The 21,200-nt window shown below is 40.6% G+C and overlaps 1 protein-coding gene across 5 annotated transcripts in view; it reads left to right on the plus strand.

Moving 5' to 3' along the window:
- The window catches only part of ARMC3 (armadillo repeat containing 3), a 110,699-nt gene extending 106,245 nt beyond the window's left edge, over window positions 1–4,454 (plus strand). For all 5 annotated transcript variants that reach the window (XM_019034324.4, XM_004049153.5, XM_019034325.4 and 2 more), the window contains one exon: window positions 4,123–4,454. In XM_019034324.4, the coding sequence (XP_018889869.1) occupies window positions 4,123–4,332 (210 nt within the window). In that variant the 3' untranslated portion in view covers window positions 4,333–4,454. The remainder of the gene's footprint in view (window positions 1–4,122) is intronic.
- The last annotated feature ends 16,746 nt before the right edge of the window (window positions 4,455–21,200 follow it).

Here is a 21,200-nt window from a genome sequence, read left to right on the forward strand (position 1 = left end):
TTAACTGGATATTATTAATTCTACCATTTAGATTTATTTATATCTACATATAAGTGTATATATACATATATACAAGCATACACATACATATGAATATATACATGCATATACACACATACCTGCCTATATAGTCACCAGACTACTAGAAGCATATTTATTCAATAGTGACCATACACCTACTATGGCGAGGGCCTCTGCTAGGGCCTGAGAGCACAGAGATACTAAAATGACAGTCCCTACACTCAAGGGGTACCTAAACCAGACTTGCAGCTTCCAAAGTGAAGTCAGGGAAAATTCCAGAGAAAGAGCTGATATATAACCCAAGTATGAGAGGCTGCACAGGGTTTATCAAGTAAAGAAGGAAAACAAGCGTATACTAAACAGAGAAAACATCTTATGCAAAATAATACAGGTATGAGAATCAGTGGTCTATTTGAGGAAGGTAGAATAGTTTGTGTGCATGAGGAAAAGAGGAGGGGCGAATGCTAGATCATAATGCATCATGTAAGTTTGGGCATTATTTTATTACCCTAAAATATAACAGTAGCCACTCAAAGTTTTCAAGAGGGTAACATCATTTTGAACCACTATTCAGGCAACAGAATGGGGAATGAATTAGAGCAGGGGCAAGACTAGAGACAGGAAAACCAGTTAGAAGGTGACTGAGCAAGAAGTGTGGTTGATCCATTCTAAATCCTAGGCGTGGTGCGAGAGAGTATATGAGAAGAACAAAACGATTTCCGGGCTTTGAGTGGGGCAGCTGGTAATGATGGCATTATTCCCTGAAATGGGGACATCAGAGAAGGATCAGGTTGAAGAGAGGGGGTGATCTTTTGCTCCATCATATCCAGTGTCTGGCATATAACAAAAGCTGGGAAAATGTGAACTATAGACTAAATGCATAAATTTCCTACCCTTTCCCAAATACTTATAAACATCACTGCATTCACATGCATCTTACCTCCAGTTCCAAGCTAATTCCATTATCTAAGTGCCAGCCTTTCCTATTCCCTTGGATTGCCTGCTCTATCAATTCTTCCTTCTCTCCTGTCTTAACTCTGTTCTCTCTCTTAGCTATTTTCCCCTTTAAAATCTAAACATGCTTAAGTCTGCAGTATATAAAGAGAAAATATAAAGCTTTTATCATAATAGCTACAATTACTACCTTAAATCCTATTACCATGACTAACATCATTTTGAACTATATGCCAGGGACTTGATAACTATAATTGTGAAGAGTTTCAAAAATGCCAAATATAGAAATGACTACCCTTGCTTTAAAGGTGAGCAAACTGATACCTGGAGAAATAATTTTACCCAAGGTCAACCATAGGTGGAGCTGAAATTTGAGCCCACGCCTACCTGAATAAAAGACCTACCACACTGCTTCTACCCATAGATAATTCCCATTCCTGGTCAAAATTCTGAGTCATCTTAGCTCCTTGTCATTCTTTGGCACACCTCTCATTTTTGTCCTAACTCACGGCCATCTGGCTTTCGCTCCCACTCTCTCAATAAGGACCTTAGTGATCTCCCTATTGTCTGCCTTTCTTAACAGGTCAAAGAATTGGAGAACACCTCCAGGTCTCTCTTAAATATTGGGGTTCCTCAAGGTTCTGACCCAGACACTCTTCTGTTCTCCCTTTATGTACTTTGCAGGGTGCGGTTTTCCTTCATATGGCCTTAAATAGTACCTAAATACCTAAAATCTACAGATTATTTCCTTCATCCTTCAAACCTCCCCTGATTCCAGATCTATGTATGTGATTAATATCCAGCTAGCCCTATATGAGTGTCTCATAGGCACTGTACTTGTCAAGTTGAGCTGCTATAACAAAATACCATAGACTGGAAGATTAAACAGCATTTATTTATTTCTCATAGTTCTGGAGTCCGAGAAGTCCAAGATCAGAGTGCCAGCAGATTCAGTGTCTAGTGAGGGCTCCCTTCCTGGTTTGCAGACAGCCACCTTCTTGCTGTATCCTCAAATGGCAGAGAAAAGGCTCCCATTGTATCCTCACATGATGGAGAGCAAGCATGCTCTCCTGTCTCTTATTATAGGGACACTAATCCCATGGTGGGGTCTACCCTCATGACCTCATCTAAACCTAATCTCCTTCCAAAGACCCCCACCTCCAAATACCATCACATTAGGGATTAGGGCTTCAACATATGAATTTGGGGGAGTACACAAACATTCAGTTCATAGCAGGCATCTTAAGCTCATTATGCCAAACAGAATTACCCTCATATCTCAACTGAGCCATGCAATTAATTACCCAGAAATCTCCCACCACTGAAATTCTGAACACCAATACTCACTGGTAAAATATCTTATCCTTCCCCTCCTCCTAAATCCTTCAGCCCTTCTATATATACTCTTTATCTCCCTTATTTTCTTCCAGTTTTTCGGCCTGTTTGGCTTTACTTTCTTCCCTAGGCAGGATAGACAAATATACCACAGCCCTAATAATTCACTCACTCACTAATTTCCCCCATTCCCTCTCCTCCCATCCTTCCACCCTCTGCCTTGCCAACCAAGCCTTGTTCTGACTGCCTGTCTTTTCACTCATACACGCCACCTACAGGCCACTCCTCTATAGGCCACCCTTTCCCAGCTCCTAGTGGCAGGCTTTTTCCGATTTCCTTCAGCTACTGGGCCCCACATCTGCCCTTTGCCAAGCCCTTCCATCTGCACTGCTCCCCTCTAAGCAGGTGACCTTGTGTCCCACTTCACAAAGAAAACAGGGAGTTTCAGATGGGAATTCCTTCACTCAGTCAGCAGCAGTTATTACCCTGACATTAAAAACTCAGACTCCAGAGACAGATGCCCTCGCTCTCACTTTCCGTCACCACATACCATGACCTTAGGAAAATTATGCGACCTCAGTTTTACCCTCTATAAAACGGGGAAAACAATAGCATCTATTCCACAGGGTTGGTTGTTTTGATGATTTACAAGGCTTTGACACGGAGTGTTACATTTGGAAACATCTTATAATTATATATTTATTTTTGTCTCTCTACCCCACTGAAATATGAATGCCATACATTCAGATACTGTTTGTGTTATAGTTGATTCTTTACCAGTAGGTCTATGTAGAATGTAAGGCTCTAAAAATGATAACCACGTGTTAATCATCATGGTCCACCTAAGACACAGTGACCTGGTGCAGTCATTATATTGTCAGTAATCAATAAATTAATATATACATATACAGGGTACTAAAACAACACAATTCCTGCCTTCTGGTGCTATGTAGTATTAACTGAGTATGTAGCCTTGCTGGTGTTCGCTGCTTTAAACACTGGACAGATAACTGACTTCATCTTCCTAACACCTTATGAAGAAAGTACTGTTGTTCCCTTCATTTCTCAGATGAAGCCATGGAAGCCCAGAGATGCCAAGTCCCTTGCTGGGGTGCGCGGCTAGTCGGTCTCAGATCTGGGCTACAATCCAGACCCAGGCAGGCTGAGCCAGCTCTCCTGTTCACTATAAAGTGGCTGAGTAGTCTCCAGATTAGAGATACTTTGTTTTAATAACCTCAAAATCAGGAATCATCAGAGGGCAAATCGAAGAGACAGTTTCCAAGGAACCAATATAGTCTCTGGTGAGGTGGCAGCAAGGAGCCCTAGGACCAGGCACCCACAGTTCTGCCTCTCCTGCCCCATGGCACGCAGAATAGTTTAGCTGGAAAGAGCCCCTGCCCCAGGGTGATGCCTCCATTCAGTCCCACTGCATTTCAGAGACAGGGAGAGCCCAGAAGTTTGGAAAGACGGATAGATGCACTAGTGCCAAGAGTGCACAGAATAGCTTTTTTCCAATCACCTTCGCCATCTGATACAATAGTGTTACTACCTGAAAAAGGTGACTTCCCAGCAGGACCTACACAGAGATTTTGCATCTATAGAATCTTGAGTGAATTTATCACATTTGATAAAGGGAATTTATCACATTTGATTGGCCCCATACCAATAGTCCACATCTTTCAGCCTCCTATCTAAACATTTCTTTGCAAGACTTGTGTATTTCACCTTCAATCAAGGTGTGCAATTACAAATAGGATATTCCCCACCCCTCTCCCGCATCACCCTTGGTTGATCTCTTGTTTTCTCCTGCAGGCGCTGGCTGATAGAATTGGCATTGGTTGCTCCCTAGTTCGCGGAGAGTACGGTAGAGCGTGGAATGAAGTCATGCTGCAGAATGACTCTCAGAAGGGAGTGATTGGGGGCCTCCCCGCTCCTGAGATGTACATGGTTGACCTCATGTTCCATCCAGGTGGACTGATGAAGTTGAGAAGTCGAGAGGCTGATCTTTACAGATTCCTTTAAGCCATCAGACGAACACAAGAGAGGCTCAAACAAGAAATTCACTGTGTACACTCTCTAAGACATTCTCCAAATTGATTTTATCTCTTTAAAGAAAAACTTTAAATAAAAGTATTAGAAATGTTTTCTCTGCGTAGAAATTAGGAAACTTGGAGTGAACTTTGCTGTGCTTCTGATTTCAGGCTTTTGGCAAGAGTTCTGTCTTATTAGGTCATTTTCTGCTCACTGACCCTCACATAAAGCTGATTGTTGTTGAAATTCATCCAGCCCACTGTGTCCTGAGGAGCATCTCTGTCATTTAGGAATCACATGTAGCGCTCAGCTGCTGCATCCAGGACAACACTGTGGCCTCATGACTGTCATCTTTCATGCCCAGAATGCTTCAGGCACGCTCAGTTAAGCAAACTAAGTGAATTTTTAGTATTTGCAGTAACCTTGCCTCAGTTTCATTTAAGATTTTGATAGTTTAGATAGAATAAACACAGATCCGAGTGTTACAAATTCCTTTCTAAAAATTTTTGTTTCTATTTTTAAAAATTCATCATTAAAAACACTTTAATATAGTGAATTAAAAATATTTCTAAAGTATATTTCCATAAAATGGTTTTGGTTTCATCTTGTCTGTGTTAGCTTGGAAACATACCTTCAGCTAAAAACAATTCTGATTTGCTCTTCCACATTTTAATGCTGGGCCATTAATATATTATTTTCAATTTATAGAACTAAAAAATTTTTATTTTTTGGAAAACTTTGAAGCATAAAGGTAGAGCAAATCTTTGCTGAGGAATTGTGTTTTAGTATTGAGCACAAAATGGGGAGTAAATTCACATTTCAAATGATAAGACAAAAACTACTAATGTGGTGAATCTCGTGAAGTACATATTGCCTAGTCACGCTTAAAGTCCAGTGTTGACCTGTATAGTCATTTTCCTAGAAGACGTTTTAAAGTGAATTTGATTTTAGAAATTAAAGCTTATTTTGTATTAATTTGTAATTTCAAATAATATAATTATTTCAGAATAAATTTATTTCAAATGGCACAGTAATTATATTTATCATAGAATTTTATGAAATTAGAGCGTGGATTATGGGATACAAACCTATTTGTAGGCTTTTCCTCTGCATTTTAAAGTCTGTTTTGATCCAGAAAGTATTTAAAGTGGATTACAAAGATCCATGGGATATAAGAAGGAAAAAAAAATAAATGAAATACAGGCATAAGTGTAGAAAAGTCCAACAAAGCAGGAATAAGATTTGGATCCAAAGATTAGAATTCACAAAAATGCAGTGCATTTGTTAGAGATGAATGGAAATTTTACTCTATACTCACTGGCAGCCACTGTGAGGGGAAATGTTATTTATCCATTATGGGATTTACATTAGGATCTGCTAGATAAAAGCACAGACGAGTTTCTCAGGTGGAACAAATATCAGGGGAATTTCTCTTTGGTAGATTCATAGAGATGGCAAAATGTAACCTAGAAAATAACATCGTCAAAAACCAACCTCCTGGTAAGTTCTGAAAAGAAGTTTCACAGGCCAAGGCCCCAACATCAAAGTGGAATTAGGCAAACGTTCTATGCAGAGCTACTAGGATAGGGCCCGGGTATACACCACTTTTTAAAATCTGGTGCATGCCAAAGATTTTTCTTTTTTAATCTTTGAGACAATTCTGTACAATGTCTCTTTCAACTAGTTTCTGGATAATTACTGAACAGAGATAGTTTAAATTTAATTCTCATACAGGTTTTCAAAGTTCATTTCTTCTGTTTTACTTGGTTTAAATGTAGAGCCATAAAATTTAATAATCAGCCAATTATACAAAGACAATACATTTGCAATGGCAACAAAAGTTATAAAATACATAGAAATAAATTTAACAAGAACTATGCAAGAAAAACTACAGAATTTTAATGAGACTTGAATAAATGGAGATGTCCTTTCCAGGAACAGCATGCTCTTTGATGGGAAATTCAGTAGTAAAAAGATTTCAGTCCCCCATATTAAAATCTAAAATTAGTATAATTTCTATTAGAATCCCAACACATTTCTTTTTTTTTTGAAATTGACAAACAGCAAAATGTATTTAGAAGAATAAATGTGTATAAAAACTAAGAATATTTTGAAATAGAAAAATACAGAGGAATTGTCTCACTTATCAGAACATGTATTAAAAAGCAATAAAAAGCAAATTAGGATGGTACAGGCATAAAAATTAAAAAAAATTAAGACTCCAGACACAAATCCATACATATAGGTAGGATTTAGCATTGTTAAAAGTAGCTTTTTTGCCCAGTGGAAAAATGATAGCCTATTCAGTAACTGGTTTGGGGAAAATTATAATCTTGAGAAGGGAGATTCTATTTATGCCAGAAAAACTAGAAGTCATAAAAGAACATATATGACAAGTTTGGCTACATAAAACTCTTAAATTCCTGTCAGCAAAATACGCTGTAAGCAAAATTATTGACAGGGAGAAAAAAACACAGCATATTTAACAAGCAAAATGTTAACATTCTCAATAAGCAAAGATCTTCTAAAAATCAATAAGAAAAAGACAATACACTTGGAAAATAAACAGAGATGACAACACTTTTCTATAGGGGTAATAATCCTCAGATCTCAGTGGCTTAGGTCTTTTATCACATTACATATCAAACATAGGTCAATAGTGGGAGCTGGGTTCCACACAGTCATTCAAGAACCCAGGCTGACAGAAGTTCCTCCATTTTGTACCTGCAGCAACTGGAATACAAGATCTCCTCAGTTGCTACAGCGAGAGGGAAAAGTGCTAAGGATATCCTTCAGGAATTATATGCTTTGGCCTGGAATAATGTGCAATTTGGTCAGAACTAGACCTAAACCATATGGGGTAATATCTGAAACTACAGAGATTTTAGTCAGAATCCTGGGTGTCCCTTAAAACCCTGGCAACTGTTGTGGTTGTGACATTTCAAGACAATTTATATAAAGTAACTTGTAGTTGTTCTGTCAGATCCAAAATCCAGAGTTTTACTTCTGGAGATCAAAACATTTCATTAAAATTAATAACTAACTTTTAAAAATAGCTGTTAATTAAATGGAAAATGGACAGTTAAAAAAAATCCGTTTCACAAGCTTTGATCTTTAAGCAAGCATCATAAATGAGAATTGAAGTTTGCACTGTGCTTTTCGTAAGTACACATCAAATGTGTTTAATACTTTTAATAAGTACACATCAAATGTATTATTTCCTTGCCAAAGAAGCAGGACTTCATCCATGAAAAATACTTTTCCAGAAGCTCAAAATAACATGTAAAATTGAATGGATTATTATTTTTTGAGGCAGGGTCACTCTGTCACACAGGCTGGAATGCAGTGGCACAGTCATAACTCATTGCAGCCTCGACCTCCCAGGGCTCAGGTGATCCTCCCATCTCATAAGTAATTATGGTTTTTGTCATTACTTTTAATGGCAAGTAACTTGTTTCTCAGCAAGATATCTCTTACAGTATTCCCCTGCCAGAGCTGGCAATCTGGAGATGAGGAATGGGGTTTCAAGAGATGGTGCATTTTTCCTTAGAACTATCTAGAGAGAGGCTGTATTTACATGCTCTTTTTTGTTTGTTTGTTTGTTTTTTGAGACAGAGTCTCACTCTGTTGCCCAGGCTGGAGTGCAGTGGTGCCATCTCGGTTCACTGCAACCTCCACCTCCCGGGTTCAAGCTATTCTCCTGCCTCAGCCTCTCGAGTAGCTGGGATTACAGGCGCCTGCCACCACAAGCAGCTAATTTTTATATTTTTAGTAGAGATGGGGTTTTGCCATGTTGGCCAGGCTGGTCTCAAACTCCTGACCTCAGGTGATCCACCCACCCCGGCCTCCCAAAGCGCTGGGATTACAGGCGTGAGCCACCACATCCTGCCACTGTTTGTTTTTCAACTCAACTGAATACGGGGGTAGGATGAACTTACTGAACACTATATGGAAAAATATCACTGTTCTTGGTATATTCTAGGAACAATACAATAGTGTCAAGTCACTTATTTAGGGATTAATATTTAAAAGTCCTATTCTTTATTTAAAATTACCTGAGTAGTATTATATAGATCACTAGCAAAAGCTTTGCTTAGGTTTATCATTTTAAAGCCATGAATATAATTAGTTTAATAATAAAAGTGGACTTCATTTCCAAGGACAATCATCAAAGTGTCAGGTGGGAATATATTAATATAGTCAATTCAAATAAAGTTCTTGTGGAACTCACACAGTACAAGAGACCTGTAGGATCTACCAATAAATAAACCACAAATCACAATTTAAAAAATAAAAAGCATTGTTGGAAAAGGTAAAGAAATTTTCTTGTGGTGATTTTACTTATAAATTCAATAAGCCTTTATTGTTGAGAATTAAAATAATAGGGATAAAAAATTCAATGTCTTTATTATTGAGAAGCAATATAATAGCACCTCTTTAGAATCAGAGCTGAGATCAAGTTCTGTCTCTCACTTTTTCTAGCCGTGTGACCTTGAGAAAATTACTTAACCTCTATCTCCCTCAGTTTAGTCTTCTGGAAAGTAAGGAAAAATAATAGCAAATATTCATATATTGTTTACGATGTGCCAGAGGCTGTTCTTTGTAGTTTCAACTCTTGGAGTAATCCTGTGATGCATAGGTAGGACTACCCACAGTTAACAAGTGAGAAAACCCAGGCACAGAGAGGTTAAGTAATTTGCCTAAGATTGTCCAGCTAGTAAGTGGCAAAGCTTTCATTTTAAACATAGTTTGGCTTCAGAGGCCATGCTTCCAACCTATATGTCTCATAAAGCTGTTGTGAGGGTGAAATAAGACCATGCATATAAATGACAGGTGGGGGATGGCATATGCATATGTATATGTGAGTGCATGTGTGTGTGTGTGTGTGTGTGTGTGTGTGTAGCTCTCTATTCTATGCACACATGATGTTCTGTTTGCCTTTAGCATGTTTTAAGGGAATTCCTCATTCTTCAAGCATTTGTCTCTCTCTTGAGATCCCTCTATAGGGCCAGAGAGTAAATATTTTAGGTTTTGTAGGCTATTCCATCTCTGCTGCAGCCACTCAACTCTGCTATTGCAGCACAAAAGCAGCATAGATAATACCTAACCAATGAAACTGTATCTACTAAAACAGGTGGGGGGCAGATTGGCTCACGGACCATAGTTGGTCAACCCTTGCTTTAGATGATGAGCACTTTGAGGATAAGGACATGGAAAGGCTTCAGTTTACTTAGTATAATCCCTGGGCACCTTAGCTAAGTATTCAGGGGAGACTCCCACCCTGGCATTTGCCTTTCCTGGTTTCTCTGGGCTCTAAGATGGATCTGCTTGATGTTATTCCAGTGGATGCCAACACAGATGCCTTATTTTTCAATAGGATGAGGACAGATTTGACCAATCTACATAAGAAAATAAACCTCCTATCTTCTATACTTTTGTTAAGAACTGTGAAGGGTCTGAGATTTTATCCTACTTGCAAGCTAACTGCCAATTTTATTGTTGCTGGAATAAGACATGAGATATCTGGATCAGAGACAAAGGATTTTATTACTCACAGCAAAGCAAGCAGCATGAGCCAGGCTATTTGTGTCAAATCTCCTTGCTCCCAAGTCTCATGGGGAAAACATGGATAGACCCAAATGGATGCCTATCAATGCAGTGGTTTGTGTTACAGAAGAACTCTGAGCTTAGAGAACCCAAATCCTTTATAGTGAGCAGCAAGGGCCAGGCGCAGTGGCTCACACCTATAATCCCAGCACTTTGGGAGGCTGAGATGGGCGGATCATCTGAGGTTGAAAGTTCGAGATCAGCCTGATCAACATGAAGAAACCCCGTCTCTACTAAAAATACAAAATTAGCTGGCCATGGTGGCGCATGCCTGTAACCCCAGCTACTCAGGAGGCTGAGGCAGGAGAATTGCTTGAACCTGGGAGGTGGAGGTTGCAGTGAGCCGAAATGGCGCCATTGCACTCCAGCCTGGGTAACAAGAGTGAAATTCTGTTTCAAAAAAAAAAAAATGAGTATAATGAGCAGCAAGACAGACACTATATTATTTGCCAAGGCTATTCACCAACACCCTTGAAAAGATAGTCTGGAACAAAAGTCAATCAGGAAGATGTGCAGAACGAGGGAGACCCGTGGAGCATTATCTCCCAATAGCTTCATCAATTCTTAACAGTCTTTATGGAATCTCTCATCTGTAAAATAGAGACGATTCATACACAGATATGTGAACTTACCCTAGCCAGTATCCCTATAATATGTATAAATATAGATATTCACATGTTTTATACAGATATATAAAAGCTTATTATATATGTATATTATTTATAATTACATTAAAAAGGTCACAATAGATGGGCCTCATAAGTCATTAAGGCCAATTTTCTTTTCTGGCAACCCCAAAGGAATATTTGTAAAAAAGTATGGTGGTTATCTGCTATATCATACTACATTGCCCTACTAATCTTTTGTCTACAGGTTCAAGTCCAAATTCAGATCAAGCCTCACTTTCTTCCCTAAGCTTCCCCTGATGCCTTATGCTCTACTGGTGACCTTCTCTCATAGCATCTTTGGCACTCATTTTGCATTTTTTCATATGCTTACTGCCTGGGGTTGCTGTTTTCTTAATGCACATGTATGTGATATCATGGTTAGAAGCATGCAGATCCTTGGAGTCAGAGAGGCTCGGGTTGGAGTGTCCTACTTATACCATTCTTAGCTGTGGGATCTTTAGCAAATGTCTTGGTTTCTACATCTCTAAAATGGGGATGTAATAATAGTAGCCACTTCATAAGGTTGCTCTCAGAAGTAAATAAGTCCATGTACAGTACTGAACATAACGTCAAAAATAAAATCAGATCCAGTTAGAATGTTAAGAGTTTATCCTGCACACAAAAGAATAGTTCACAAACTGGGAGACCTCAATGTCTCAATTTTACAGCAGTAACAGTGCAGTTCATAGAGCACAAAGGAGGAAGGATTTTGGTCTTTTTCATAATTGGCTGTCATATAGTCTTTATTAAGGCAAACCAAACTGTTTAAGCTGATTTATTGATAGGTTATTGGTTTAATTTCACTGAATCAGTCTGATAAAGACAAAAAGCTTACATTTGTGTTATGTTTACCTTTACGGTGAAAGGTTTGGGAAAATCAGGATGACTTAAGTTTTGTTTACACAGCTACAGGCAGCTGGGCTTTGGGTATACCTAAACCGTGGCCTCCATTTTTATTTTGCTTTAACAATTGTTAGCATTTGACAACTATTAGCTATTATGCTTTGATCTCTCCCGATGAGATGGAAAGGAATTCTATGTTGGGCATACACCTTACTCTCAAGAGCTCCTTGCAAAGGGATAACTTGAATAATATTTGTTGACTATCTGAATGCCTTAAACTAACTGATCTTAAAGACTAAAATGGAATTGGAATTCATTTTTATTTTCTTTTGGATATTTTTGAAAGTATTTGGGTGGTAAAGAAAATCACTCCCAGTTCTGATTAGGTACTGATTTCCTTTGGCCTTTCAGTGTAACAAATATGATGACCACACGGTTACTTTTTTTTTTTTTTTTTTTTTTTTTTGAGACAGGGTCTCATCCTGTTGCCCAGACTGGAATGCACTGGCACCGTCTTGGCCCACTGCTACCTCCAACTCCCAGGCTCAAGCGATTCTCCTGCCTCAGCCTCCCGAGTAGCTGGAATTACAGGCGTACACCACCACCACCCAGCTAATTTTTGTATTCTTAGTAGAGATGGGGTTTCACCATATTGCCAGGCTGGTCTTGAACTCCTGACTGCAAGTGATCCACCCACCTCAGCCTCCCAAAGTGCTGGGATTACAGGCGTGAGTCACAGTGCCCAGCATCACACCTTTACTTTTGAATTTGTAGAATAGAATGTCAAAATGCAGAAATTCTGTCTTTGGAGCTAATGTCTGAAATCACTCCACATCACCAACACCTTTGCTACCCGTGTGTGAGTGTTTCATTAAGAGAGGATACAGCATTACTTCCTATGGTTATATGACTCAGTATTGCTGCTTGGCGGACAGAGCTTGCCTGTGACTTTGAATGCCTCCCCTTGCATACTGGCATACTTATTACCTTTTCTTGTTTCGTTTTTGAGACAGAATCTCGCTCTGTCACCCAGCATGGAGTGCAGTGGCACAATCCTGGCTCACTGCAAACTCTGCCTCCCGGGCTCAAGTGATTCTCCTGCCTCAGCCTTCCAAGTAGCTGGGACTACAGGCATCCACCACCATGCTGGGCTAATTTTTGTATATTTAGTAGAGACGGGGTTTCGCCATGTTGGCCAGGCTGGTCTCGAACTCCTGACCTCAGGTGATCCACCCGCCTCAGCCTCCCAAAGTGCTGGGATTACAGGTGTGAGCCACCGCACCTCGCCTTACCACCTTTTAAAGTATGGTTGTTTGTGTAGTTAAGATGACTTGGGCTCTTGTTAACCTGCTAACAATGTATAAGGTTCCATATAGGGTAAGATCTTTCTTCCCACCAGAACTTGGAAAGGAGCAGGCTCCCATTTTGACAAGTCCCCAGTGAGCAGCATCTGCTTTAGGTATATTTCAGTCACAAACGTCTGGGTCTGACCTCAGAGCGATGAGCTAAGAGTCATTAATTTCCTTTTCCAGCTCAAAGGTATCAGCCCCCAAATGCTGCAGACAGTCAGGCTCTGATTATCTTGAGAAAGTCCCAGTTTGTTTTACACAAGAACAGCTGGCATACAAATGGAATCAAGCACTTTTAAGTAGTCGTTAATCATACTGATGAGAACAGCTGAAGCAAACAGCAGCCTCTGTAAGTACTCAGATATCTGACATACAAATCGAGTGATACTCCAATTAGTTTATTTATAGGTTCCTTTCTTTGAAAAATATGAGTTTGTGTCTAGCTGTCCTTTTGATTCTACAGTCTTTACTTTTAGAAAAACTTTGAAAAGCCCAGATGAATGCATTTATATCTGTATTATCAAGTCATTTATCTGCTAACTCATTGATAGTCATTATCTGCATACACAATTTTCTAGCTCTGTGATTTCATTTATTTAGCTTTCCAGAAAATTGTTTTATTAAAAGTCTCATTTATTAATACAAATAAGAGAGAGCGATAAATAAGCTAGTTCCATAGCCTCTTACAGGATAGAAAGCTTAGCTTATTTTTCTTGTATGCAATTATTTGCTCCTTTGAGGATTAGAATGAAAAGAAAAATTAACTGTTGAATGAGGAGATTTTCTTTATGCAGTTATTATTTTCCTTAGCTAAATAAGATAATAATAGAATAAATAATAAAAAGGGAGCAATGAATTGCCAGCAACAGACTTCAGAGTCCCACTCAGAAGTAACAATATGAAACCTATCCTAGCCGGCTTTAAAGAGCATCACAAAACTTAACAACAGTAAAACTCTCACCATGCCTGAGAGCCATGATTACTAGCTATGTAAACACTACTGCTGAGTTAAAAACATTTACAGGATAATTAAAATGCCCCTTTTCAAACATGTTCCTTACAAAATAAATGTCCTGAGACTCAAGTTGCTGTGTCTGACGCTGCTAAACTATTACATTCAGAGAATGTACTCACTAATATGAAATCCCCAGAAAGGAAATCAAGAAACGAGAAAAGTCTTGGTAAATCTCTTAATATCAACCATCTGATTTCTTTCAGGCTTAGCTTTAGTCTCACCATCAAGTTTTTGGCATAGTTGTAAACTGCTAAGTTTCCACTCTTCAAAGGCCCCAAAATGCAGGCGGGGTGAGAGCAGGGGAATGGCTTCCCCCCGGGAATCACAGTCCACAGCTTTAAAGTAAATCATTGCAGGAGAGAAGCCAGTTCTTGCCCTCAGCCTGTCACTGGTTGAGTTTCAGAGCCCTCAGAGTCAGAAACATGGGAGAGAATGCATAGAGAGTAGGTCCACCACAGGCATGTTCTGTTAGTTTTCATGTGCAGTTGACGTCTCTCAAAGACACCATGCAGAAGGGATACAAAAGCCTGTAGAGCTCAGATAAGAGCTAGGAACTGCCAGAGAGAAGGTCAGAATGGATCATAGCAGGTGTTCTGACAGAGAGGAAACGTTTCCTCTAACCTTTTAGATTCTGTAATTGGGGGCCTGTGAATTAAACGAACAGAAAACAGATTAGCAAAAGACAGACTTAATCACGTACTTATGGGAGTTCGCAGAAAAGTGTCACTCAAAGAGATGGTTAGAATTCGTGGCTTCTATACTGTCTTAACTGGGGAAGAGGAGGGAGAAAAGGGCACTTAGGGAAGACAAATGACTTTCTGGAAAGATACATAGGCCCTTAGGAGATATGATCGTTTGGTAACAACGGCTGTTTAGGTGTGGTGCTGACTTCCAGCCTCTGGTGATGAGTCAGTCTTCTCTGTTTGCTTCCAGGAAGAGAATTTAAGATAATTGAATTCTTTTGAGTTATCTTGGGAGGCTCTACTTTTAGACAGATTTCAGGAAATCAAATGCCTCTGCTCAAAATAATTTATATGCCACAATAGCATATTCTGGGCCCTTTCAGCTCCAAATTATTCCCCCAGGTCAAGTGTACTTGGAAATCTCTGCTCAGATTAAGTTCTCAATATCTACACTTAACCTTAAGTATGGGATTGTTCTTTAAAACAAAATTGGAGCCATTGTTAACGGGTGTACATATATATATGACAATTAGCCAGGTGCAGTGGCTTATGCCTATAATCTCAGCACTTTGGGAGCAGAGGTGGGAGGATATCTTGAGTCCAGGAATTTGAGACCAGTATGGGCAAAACAGTGAGACACCTTCTCTACAAACGATTTTTTAAAAAATATTAGCCAGGTGTGATGGTGCACGCCTGTAAGTCCCAGCTACTCGGAGCCTGAGGCAGGGGAATTGCTTGAGCCCAGGAAGTCAGGGCTGCAGTGAGCCATGAGCATGCCACAGCACTCAGCCTGAGTACCAGAATAAGACCCTATCTCATAAAAAAGACAAAAATACATGAAATAAATTGTCTAGAAAATTTGAGACCCGGTCAGGCACAGTGGCTCACACCTGTAATCCCAGCACTTTGGGAGGCCGAGGCAGGCGGATCATCTGAGGTCAGGAGTTCAAGACCAGCCTGACCAACATGGTGGAACCCAACTCTACTAAAAAGACAAAAAATTAGCTGGGTGTGGTGGCGCATGCCTGTAGTCCCAGCTACTTGGGAGGCTGAGACAGGAGAATCACTTGAACCCGGGAGGCGGAGACTGCAGTGAGCTGAGATCATGCCACTGTACTCCAGCCTGGGCAACAAGGGCAAAGCTCCATCTCAAAAAAAAAGGAAGAAAAGAAAATTTGAGACCCATGTTGTACTAAATGACTTGGCTGCAAGATGCCATCAGCTTGAAGGTTTTGTCACTCCAGTTTTGCTGTTTGTGAAACAATGAAATGAAAAGTTTTGGGGACACACTTGAGTTGGTTGTCCCACCTTCTTGCCTTTATGTTCTTATGCCACTGGAATAAGCACTAAAATCCTTGGGCCTTGAAGATATTAAATGATGGGTTCCCTTTGGGCACCAGTACCCGGTGGTATGCTATAGCTATTCTTGGGACTTGGCAATATGGTTTTCACAAGGAATAATAACTGAATCGTCTCTTTCCAAGCTACAGAATCTCTCACTCCCTAGACTCGTACATAATTACAGATGTAAATTTTTAGTACATTATAATTAGCATGACACCCGGAAAGATACTTAAAATAAACTTTAAAAAAAACTGCTACATATAGATGTGAGCAAAATCAGAAAAGACCCTCCAGAAGCACCATGGCTGGGGGCAGGCTGTGCAGTGGTTTTCAGCTGACACGCCAGCCGAGAACAACCCAGTTCAGATCCTAGCTCTGCTACTAAATGAGTGGCCTCGGACAAGCCACTCCCTGGCCCTCAGTTTCTTTGCCTGGAAAATGGCAATGATGATAGCTCCCTCCTCATACGGTTGTTTGAGAAGTAAGTGGATGAATGAACATAAAGCAGTGGAAACGGTTCCTGACACAGAGGTTGCCCCCAGTGAGTATCATCCATTCTCAGCCCATCCATGCCATTCCCCACTTGGACAGAGCAGGGATGGAACTTGGCACCAACCCCACTAATGTATTTCTTCCATATATACCTGCTGACCACAAGGCCTTGAAAACTATGTGAGAAAACTAAGATAAGCAGCATTCCACCATACAACTTACCCAAGAGAGGTAACCTCAATCACCTGCATGCACGCAGGACCAGGAGAATAACTGATCCTGACTCTGCCTTATTATACTACTAAAATCCCCACCTCAGGAGGGGCTGATGTGCCATTTTTTGATCAGGCAATGTATGTTCTAACATGATTTCTCCCTGCACCTGCACCCCCTTGCTCTATCTTGCACATGTAATGATGCTCACATACCTCATGATCTTCATATCACCCTCCTTAAAACACTGCAAAGACCTACCCTCCAGGAGCCAGCTGAAGAATTCTTGCTCCTACACTGTCTGCCTTGTGCTTGAGCATAAGCCCCAATAAAGCTTGTATGGGAAACTTTCTCAGCCTCCTGTCAATTTCCACTGCATGAGAGCCTAAGAATCTGTGATCAGTAACACTGGGACCCAGATTTTCAGACATAAAAATAAAGGAGTACAAATATATAATTTGATAGAAGAAATAAGAGCTAGTGTTTGATATATCAGTAGGGTATGATTTACAATAATCTGTTGTGCGTTTCAAAGTAGCTACAAGAGAATAATTCAAAGGTTTCAGCATAAAGAAAAGACAAATATTTAAGGTGATGGATATCCGAAGTACACTGATTTGATCTTTACAAATTATATGACTATATTAAATTACCACATGCACCCTGAATGTATACACAGCTTATAGTTATTAATTAGAAAATAAAATTAATTTTTAAAAGCTAAAAGAATTATTTGGTAACTTGTGGAAAAAAATAGAAACAATTCATAGCCTCCCTCCTTTTAGCTAGGGCTCCACTGGAAGTAAAGAGAACAGTCGATCAAACTGCTTTTGAGAGGGAGCAAGGAGCCCTCTTAGGGGCCTGCTGGGAAGCAAGCAGGAAATAAACGAAAATCTTGAGTTCCTTCAAGGGAAAATTCCAGGTCTCTAAGCGACCCCTGAGAAGTAAATGAGCAACTTGATAAACAAGAAGATAATAGTAACTTAAAAGAATAACCAAGGAAGTGAGAGTCACAAAATGTTGGGTTCCCTATAGAAACTAAAGATCTTAACATATGTCCCTGAGCTGTTTTTCAGAAACCCAGATCCTACTAAATGAAAAATACCCTTCACTAGGCCTGGCGCAGTGGCTCACGCTTGTAATCCCAGCACTTTGGGAGGCCGAGGTGGGCAGATCACCTGAGGCTAGGAGTTTGAGACCAGCCTGGCCAACATGGTGAAACCCCGTCTCTACTAAAAATACAAAAATTAGCCACGTGTGGTGGCGCCTGCCTGTAATCCCAGCAACTTCAGAGGCTGAGTCATGAGAATCACTTGAACCTGGGAGGCAGAGGTTGCATTGAGCCGAGATGGCGCCACTGAACTCCAGCCTGGGTGAACTCCAGCCTGGGTGACAGAGCGAGACTCTGTCTCAAAAAACAAACAAACAAACAAACAAAACTCTCCACTGGCATGTAGACCTTAGATAAGGGGGGAATTAAAGACTGCATTCTGACTGTAGTTCTTTGTTCTAAATTTCTTCCTGAGGGGCCGGGAGGAGGTCACTTCCACAAGCCAGAGCTAACATTCTTTTCTGTTGATCCCAAATGTTTAGGCAAAACATCACCTCTTTAACCAGCTGCAAATCAGAAAAATCTTTGAATCCACCTATGGCCTGTGTCCTCTCTGTTCAGGTGTCCTGCCTTTTAGGTCAAACCAATGTATAGCCTCCGTGTATGAATTTATGACTTTGCCTGTAACCTCTGCCTTTCTGCCTTTGAAAACCCTTACCTGTAGACCATCTGAGGGTTTGGGTCTTAAGTATGAGCTGCCAACTCTCCTTGCTTGGTGCCCTGCAATAAATGCCTCATTTTCTCTTGCTGCGAATCCCGATGTCAGTGTTTGACTTTGCTGCGCTGGGTAGGTGAACCCAAGTTTGGTTTGGTGACATTTTCCTGAGCAAATTGAAAATTCTCCTCTCTTGTTCTTGCTGTGCTTTGTAAGAGAGCCAAGGTGAGGACAGGTATGTCCTCTGATGGGGTTCAGAAAGTGCGACTCCAAAACACGGCACCTTAGAATATTGAATATTTTAAGCCAAAGGAATTTGAGAAAGTGGCAGAAGCAGACAGGTCTCTCTCACCTTCCCTTGAAGCAGGTCATGAGACCTTCATGTGCTCTCCCTCTGTTAGAGACATTTGAACCAGAGAGACTCCTCTTGAATAGGGGCTGGGTAATATGAGGCTGAGACCTACTGGGCTGCATTCCCAGGAGTTTAGGTATTCTTAGTCACAGGAGGAGACAGGAGGTCAACACAAGATACAGGTCACAAAGTCCCTGCTGATAAAACAGGATGTGGTTAAGAAGCCGGCCAAACCCAACATAAACAAGATGGCGACAAAATAAACCCCTGGTCACTTTCACTGCTCATTATATACTACTTATAATACATTAGCATGCTAAAAGACACTCCCACCAGTGCCTTGAGAGTTTACAAATGCCATGGCAACGTCCAGAAGTTACTCTATATGGTCCAAAAAGAAGAGGAATTCTCAGTTACAGCAACTCCCCACCTCTTTCCCAGAAAACTCATGAATAATCTACCCCTTGTTTAACATAAAATGAGGAAATAATCATAAAAATAACCAACTAGCAGCCCTCAGGGCTGGTCTTCCAAGGAGTAGCCATTGGTTTTCTTTACTTTCTTAATTAAGTCACTTTCACTTTACTGTGTGGACTTGCCCCGAATTCTTTCTTGCTTGAGATCCAAGAAACCTCTTTTGGGGTCTGGATCAGGATCCCTTTCTGGTAACACCTCTATCCAGAGGAAAGGAGAATCCTTATTTCTGAAGACAGAGGGATGCTGAGAAGAATTTGAATGAACAGGTCTTGCCAAGTTTCCTCCAGTTGGCTACTTTTGTTCATACACCTTTGCCCTATCCCATTTTTCCACGACTTTCCACTCTTCACCAAATCAAGCATAAAAACACTCAGGTTTAACCATTTCTTCGAGTCTTCATTTTCTCATGAAGCTTCCCGTGTCTTATAAAACTCAGATTAAGTAAATTAATATGACTTCCTCTTGTTAATCTATCTTTTGACAGCCTAATGGTCAGGGCCTCATCCAACGAACATAAAATGGTTAGAAGAGAAAGATTTTTTCCCCTCCCATACACCTCCCATTGTTGCATGTAAAAACAAGAGTAGGAAAATCTGCCCAAATGGTTTCTGACAGCCCTAGGAGTATGATAAAAGGCTTCTTTTTTCTTAAAAGAAAAATCACATTTAATCACTCAGTGGCAGGAGTGGGACTTTCTGTTGTGAAACATCCAAAGATTCCCGCTTCCCTTTCTCCCAGAGAGAAAGAGCAGAGCTCAAGACTAGAGCCCTGGAAATTCAAGGGTGAGGGAGGGGCTCAGAAGAGCCATTGTTTCCTGATCTTGAGGGCTCCAGGCAACAGCTGGGCTTTCTAGGAATTCCAGTATTGCTAAGTAGGGAGGGTGTGTAGAAGGAGGGCTGCTCTTCAAGTTTGAACTTAAGATTCAAAATGTGCTGAGTCACAAGGTTCCACCCCTGGCAAACCCTGTGATGGGCAAAGCTGATTTTCCAACTCACCTTCCAGCCTTTTCTCCCAGTCCCCTGCATCTTCCTGCCACACACCTCCTCAGGCTTATCAGAGCCTGCTCTCTGGGGTCCCTCAATTCCAAAACCTTCATTCTAGAAGGATGAACTCCACCACATGACTGTAAAAGACCTTCTAGGAGAATCTGCATCATGAAAGCATAAAAAACTTGAAGCCAAATGACTGTCTCTTTCATTGTGGAATTCACGTATGGGTGAACAAATAGAAAATGTATATTTTGTTTAATAGATACTTGCTTATTATGGACAATATGGAAGATACAGCAAGAAAGGAAAATATTTTTCTATCAACCACAGAGTATGTGTTTTGATCTATTTGTTTCCAGTCTATTCATCAGGACCTTTTTTTTTTTTTTTTTTAACTTAATGGCCTACTGAATATGCAGATTGTATTCCTGTCTGGAGTATAGAACACAGGCATTTATTGAGGAAAGGCATGATGGGAGAGGGGCTGGGGACACCCCTGTGCTCAGAAGTCACACTATCCTCAGCAGCTACCATTCCCAGGTCCCTAGTGTTGTCATTTGTTCAAAGGAAAGCTGAGCAGTAAGAAGCAAACTGGGGAGTTGCATTTTGGACCTTCTTCTTTCTCCTGTGCTTTGAGTCACTGGTGCTTTCTCAAAGGCCTGAGCTTTGTGGAATAGCAGCCACAAACCATGAAAAGTTGGGTGATAGGATATTGATGAGAAATCACCTGACACCAAATAGTTTCATAAATCAAGGTTCTGGAAGCTGGTCCCACAGTCAAGAGCAGCTGTAAGGAATGCACTGCAGCCCTGCCAGGTGAACATGGGGAGCAGAGGCAGCTCTTCTGACACCTTGCAGAGAATGGAAGTTTCCTTTGTGGGGAGCAGACACCCCCAGATGCACCATGCTGTGGCCAGTACAACTCTGCAGAAGGCAGGTGGCTGCCCGTACAGAGTTGGGCAGCTCAGGATGAGGTTCCAGCTAAAATGGGGCTCACTCCTGCTGACAACCAGCTAGCTCCATGCCTGATACCCCTCGACCTTCTTCAGAATGGAGAGCTT

The sequence above is a fragment of the Gorilla gorilla genome, chromosome 8 (assembly GCF_029281585.2).
Source record: "Gorilla gorilla gorilla isolate KB3781 chromosome 8, NHGRI_mGorGor1-v2.1_pri, whole genome shotgun sequence".
In the NCBI taxonomy this organism is placed as follows: domain Eukaryota; kingdom Metazoa; phylum Chordata; class Mammalia; order Primates; family Hominidae; genus Gorilla; species Gorilla gorilla.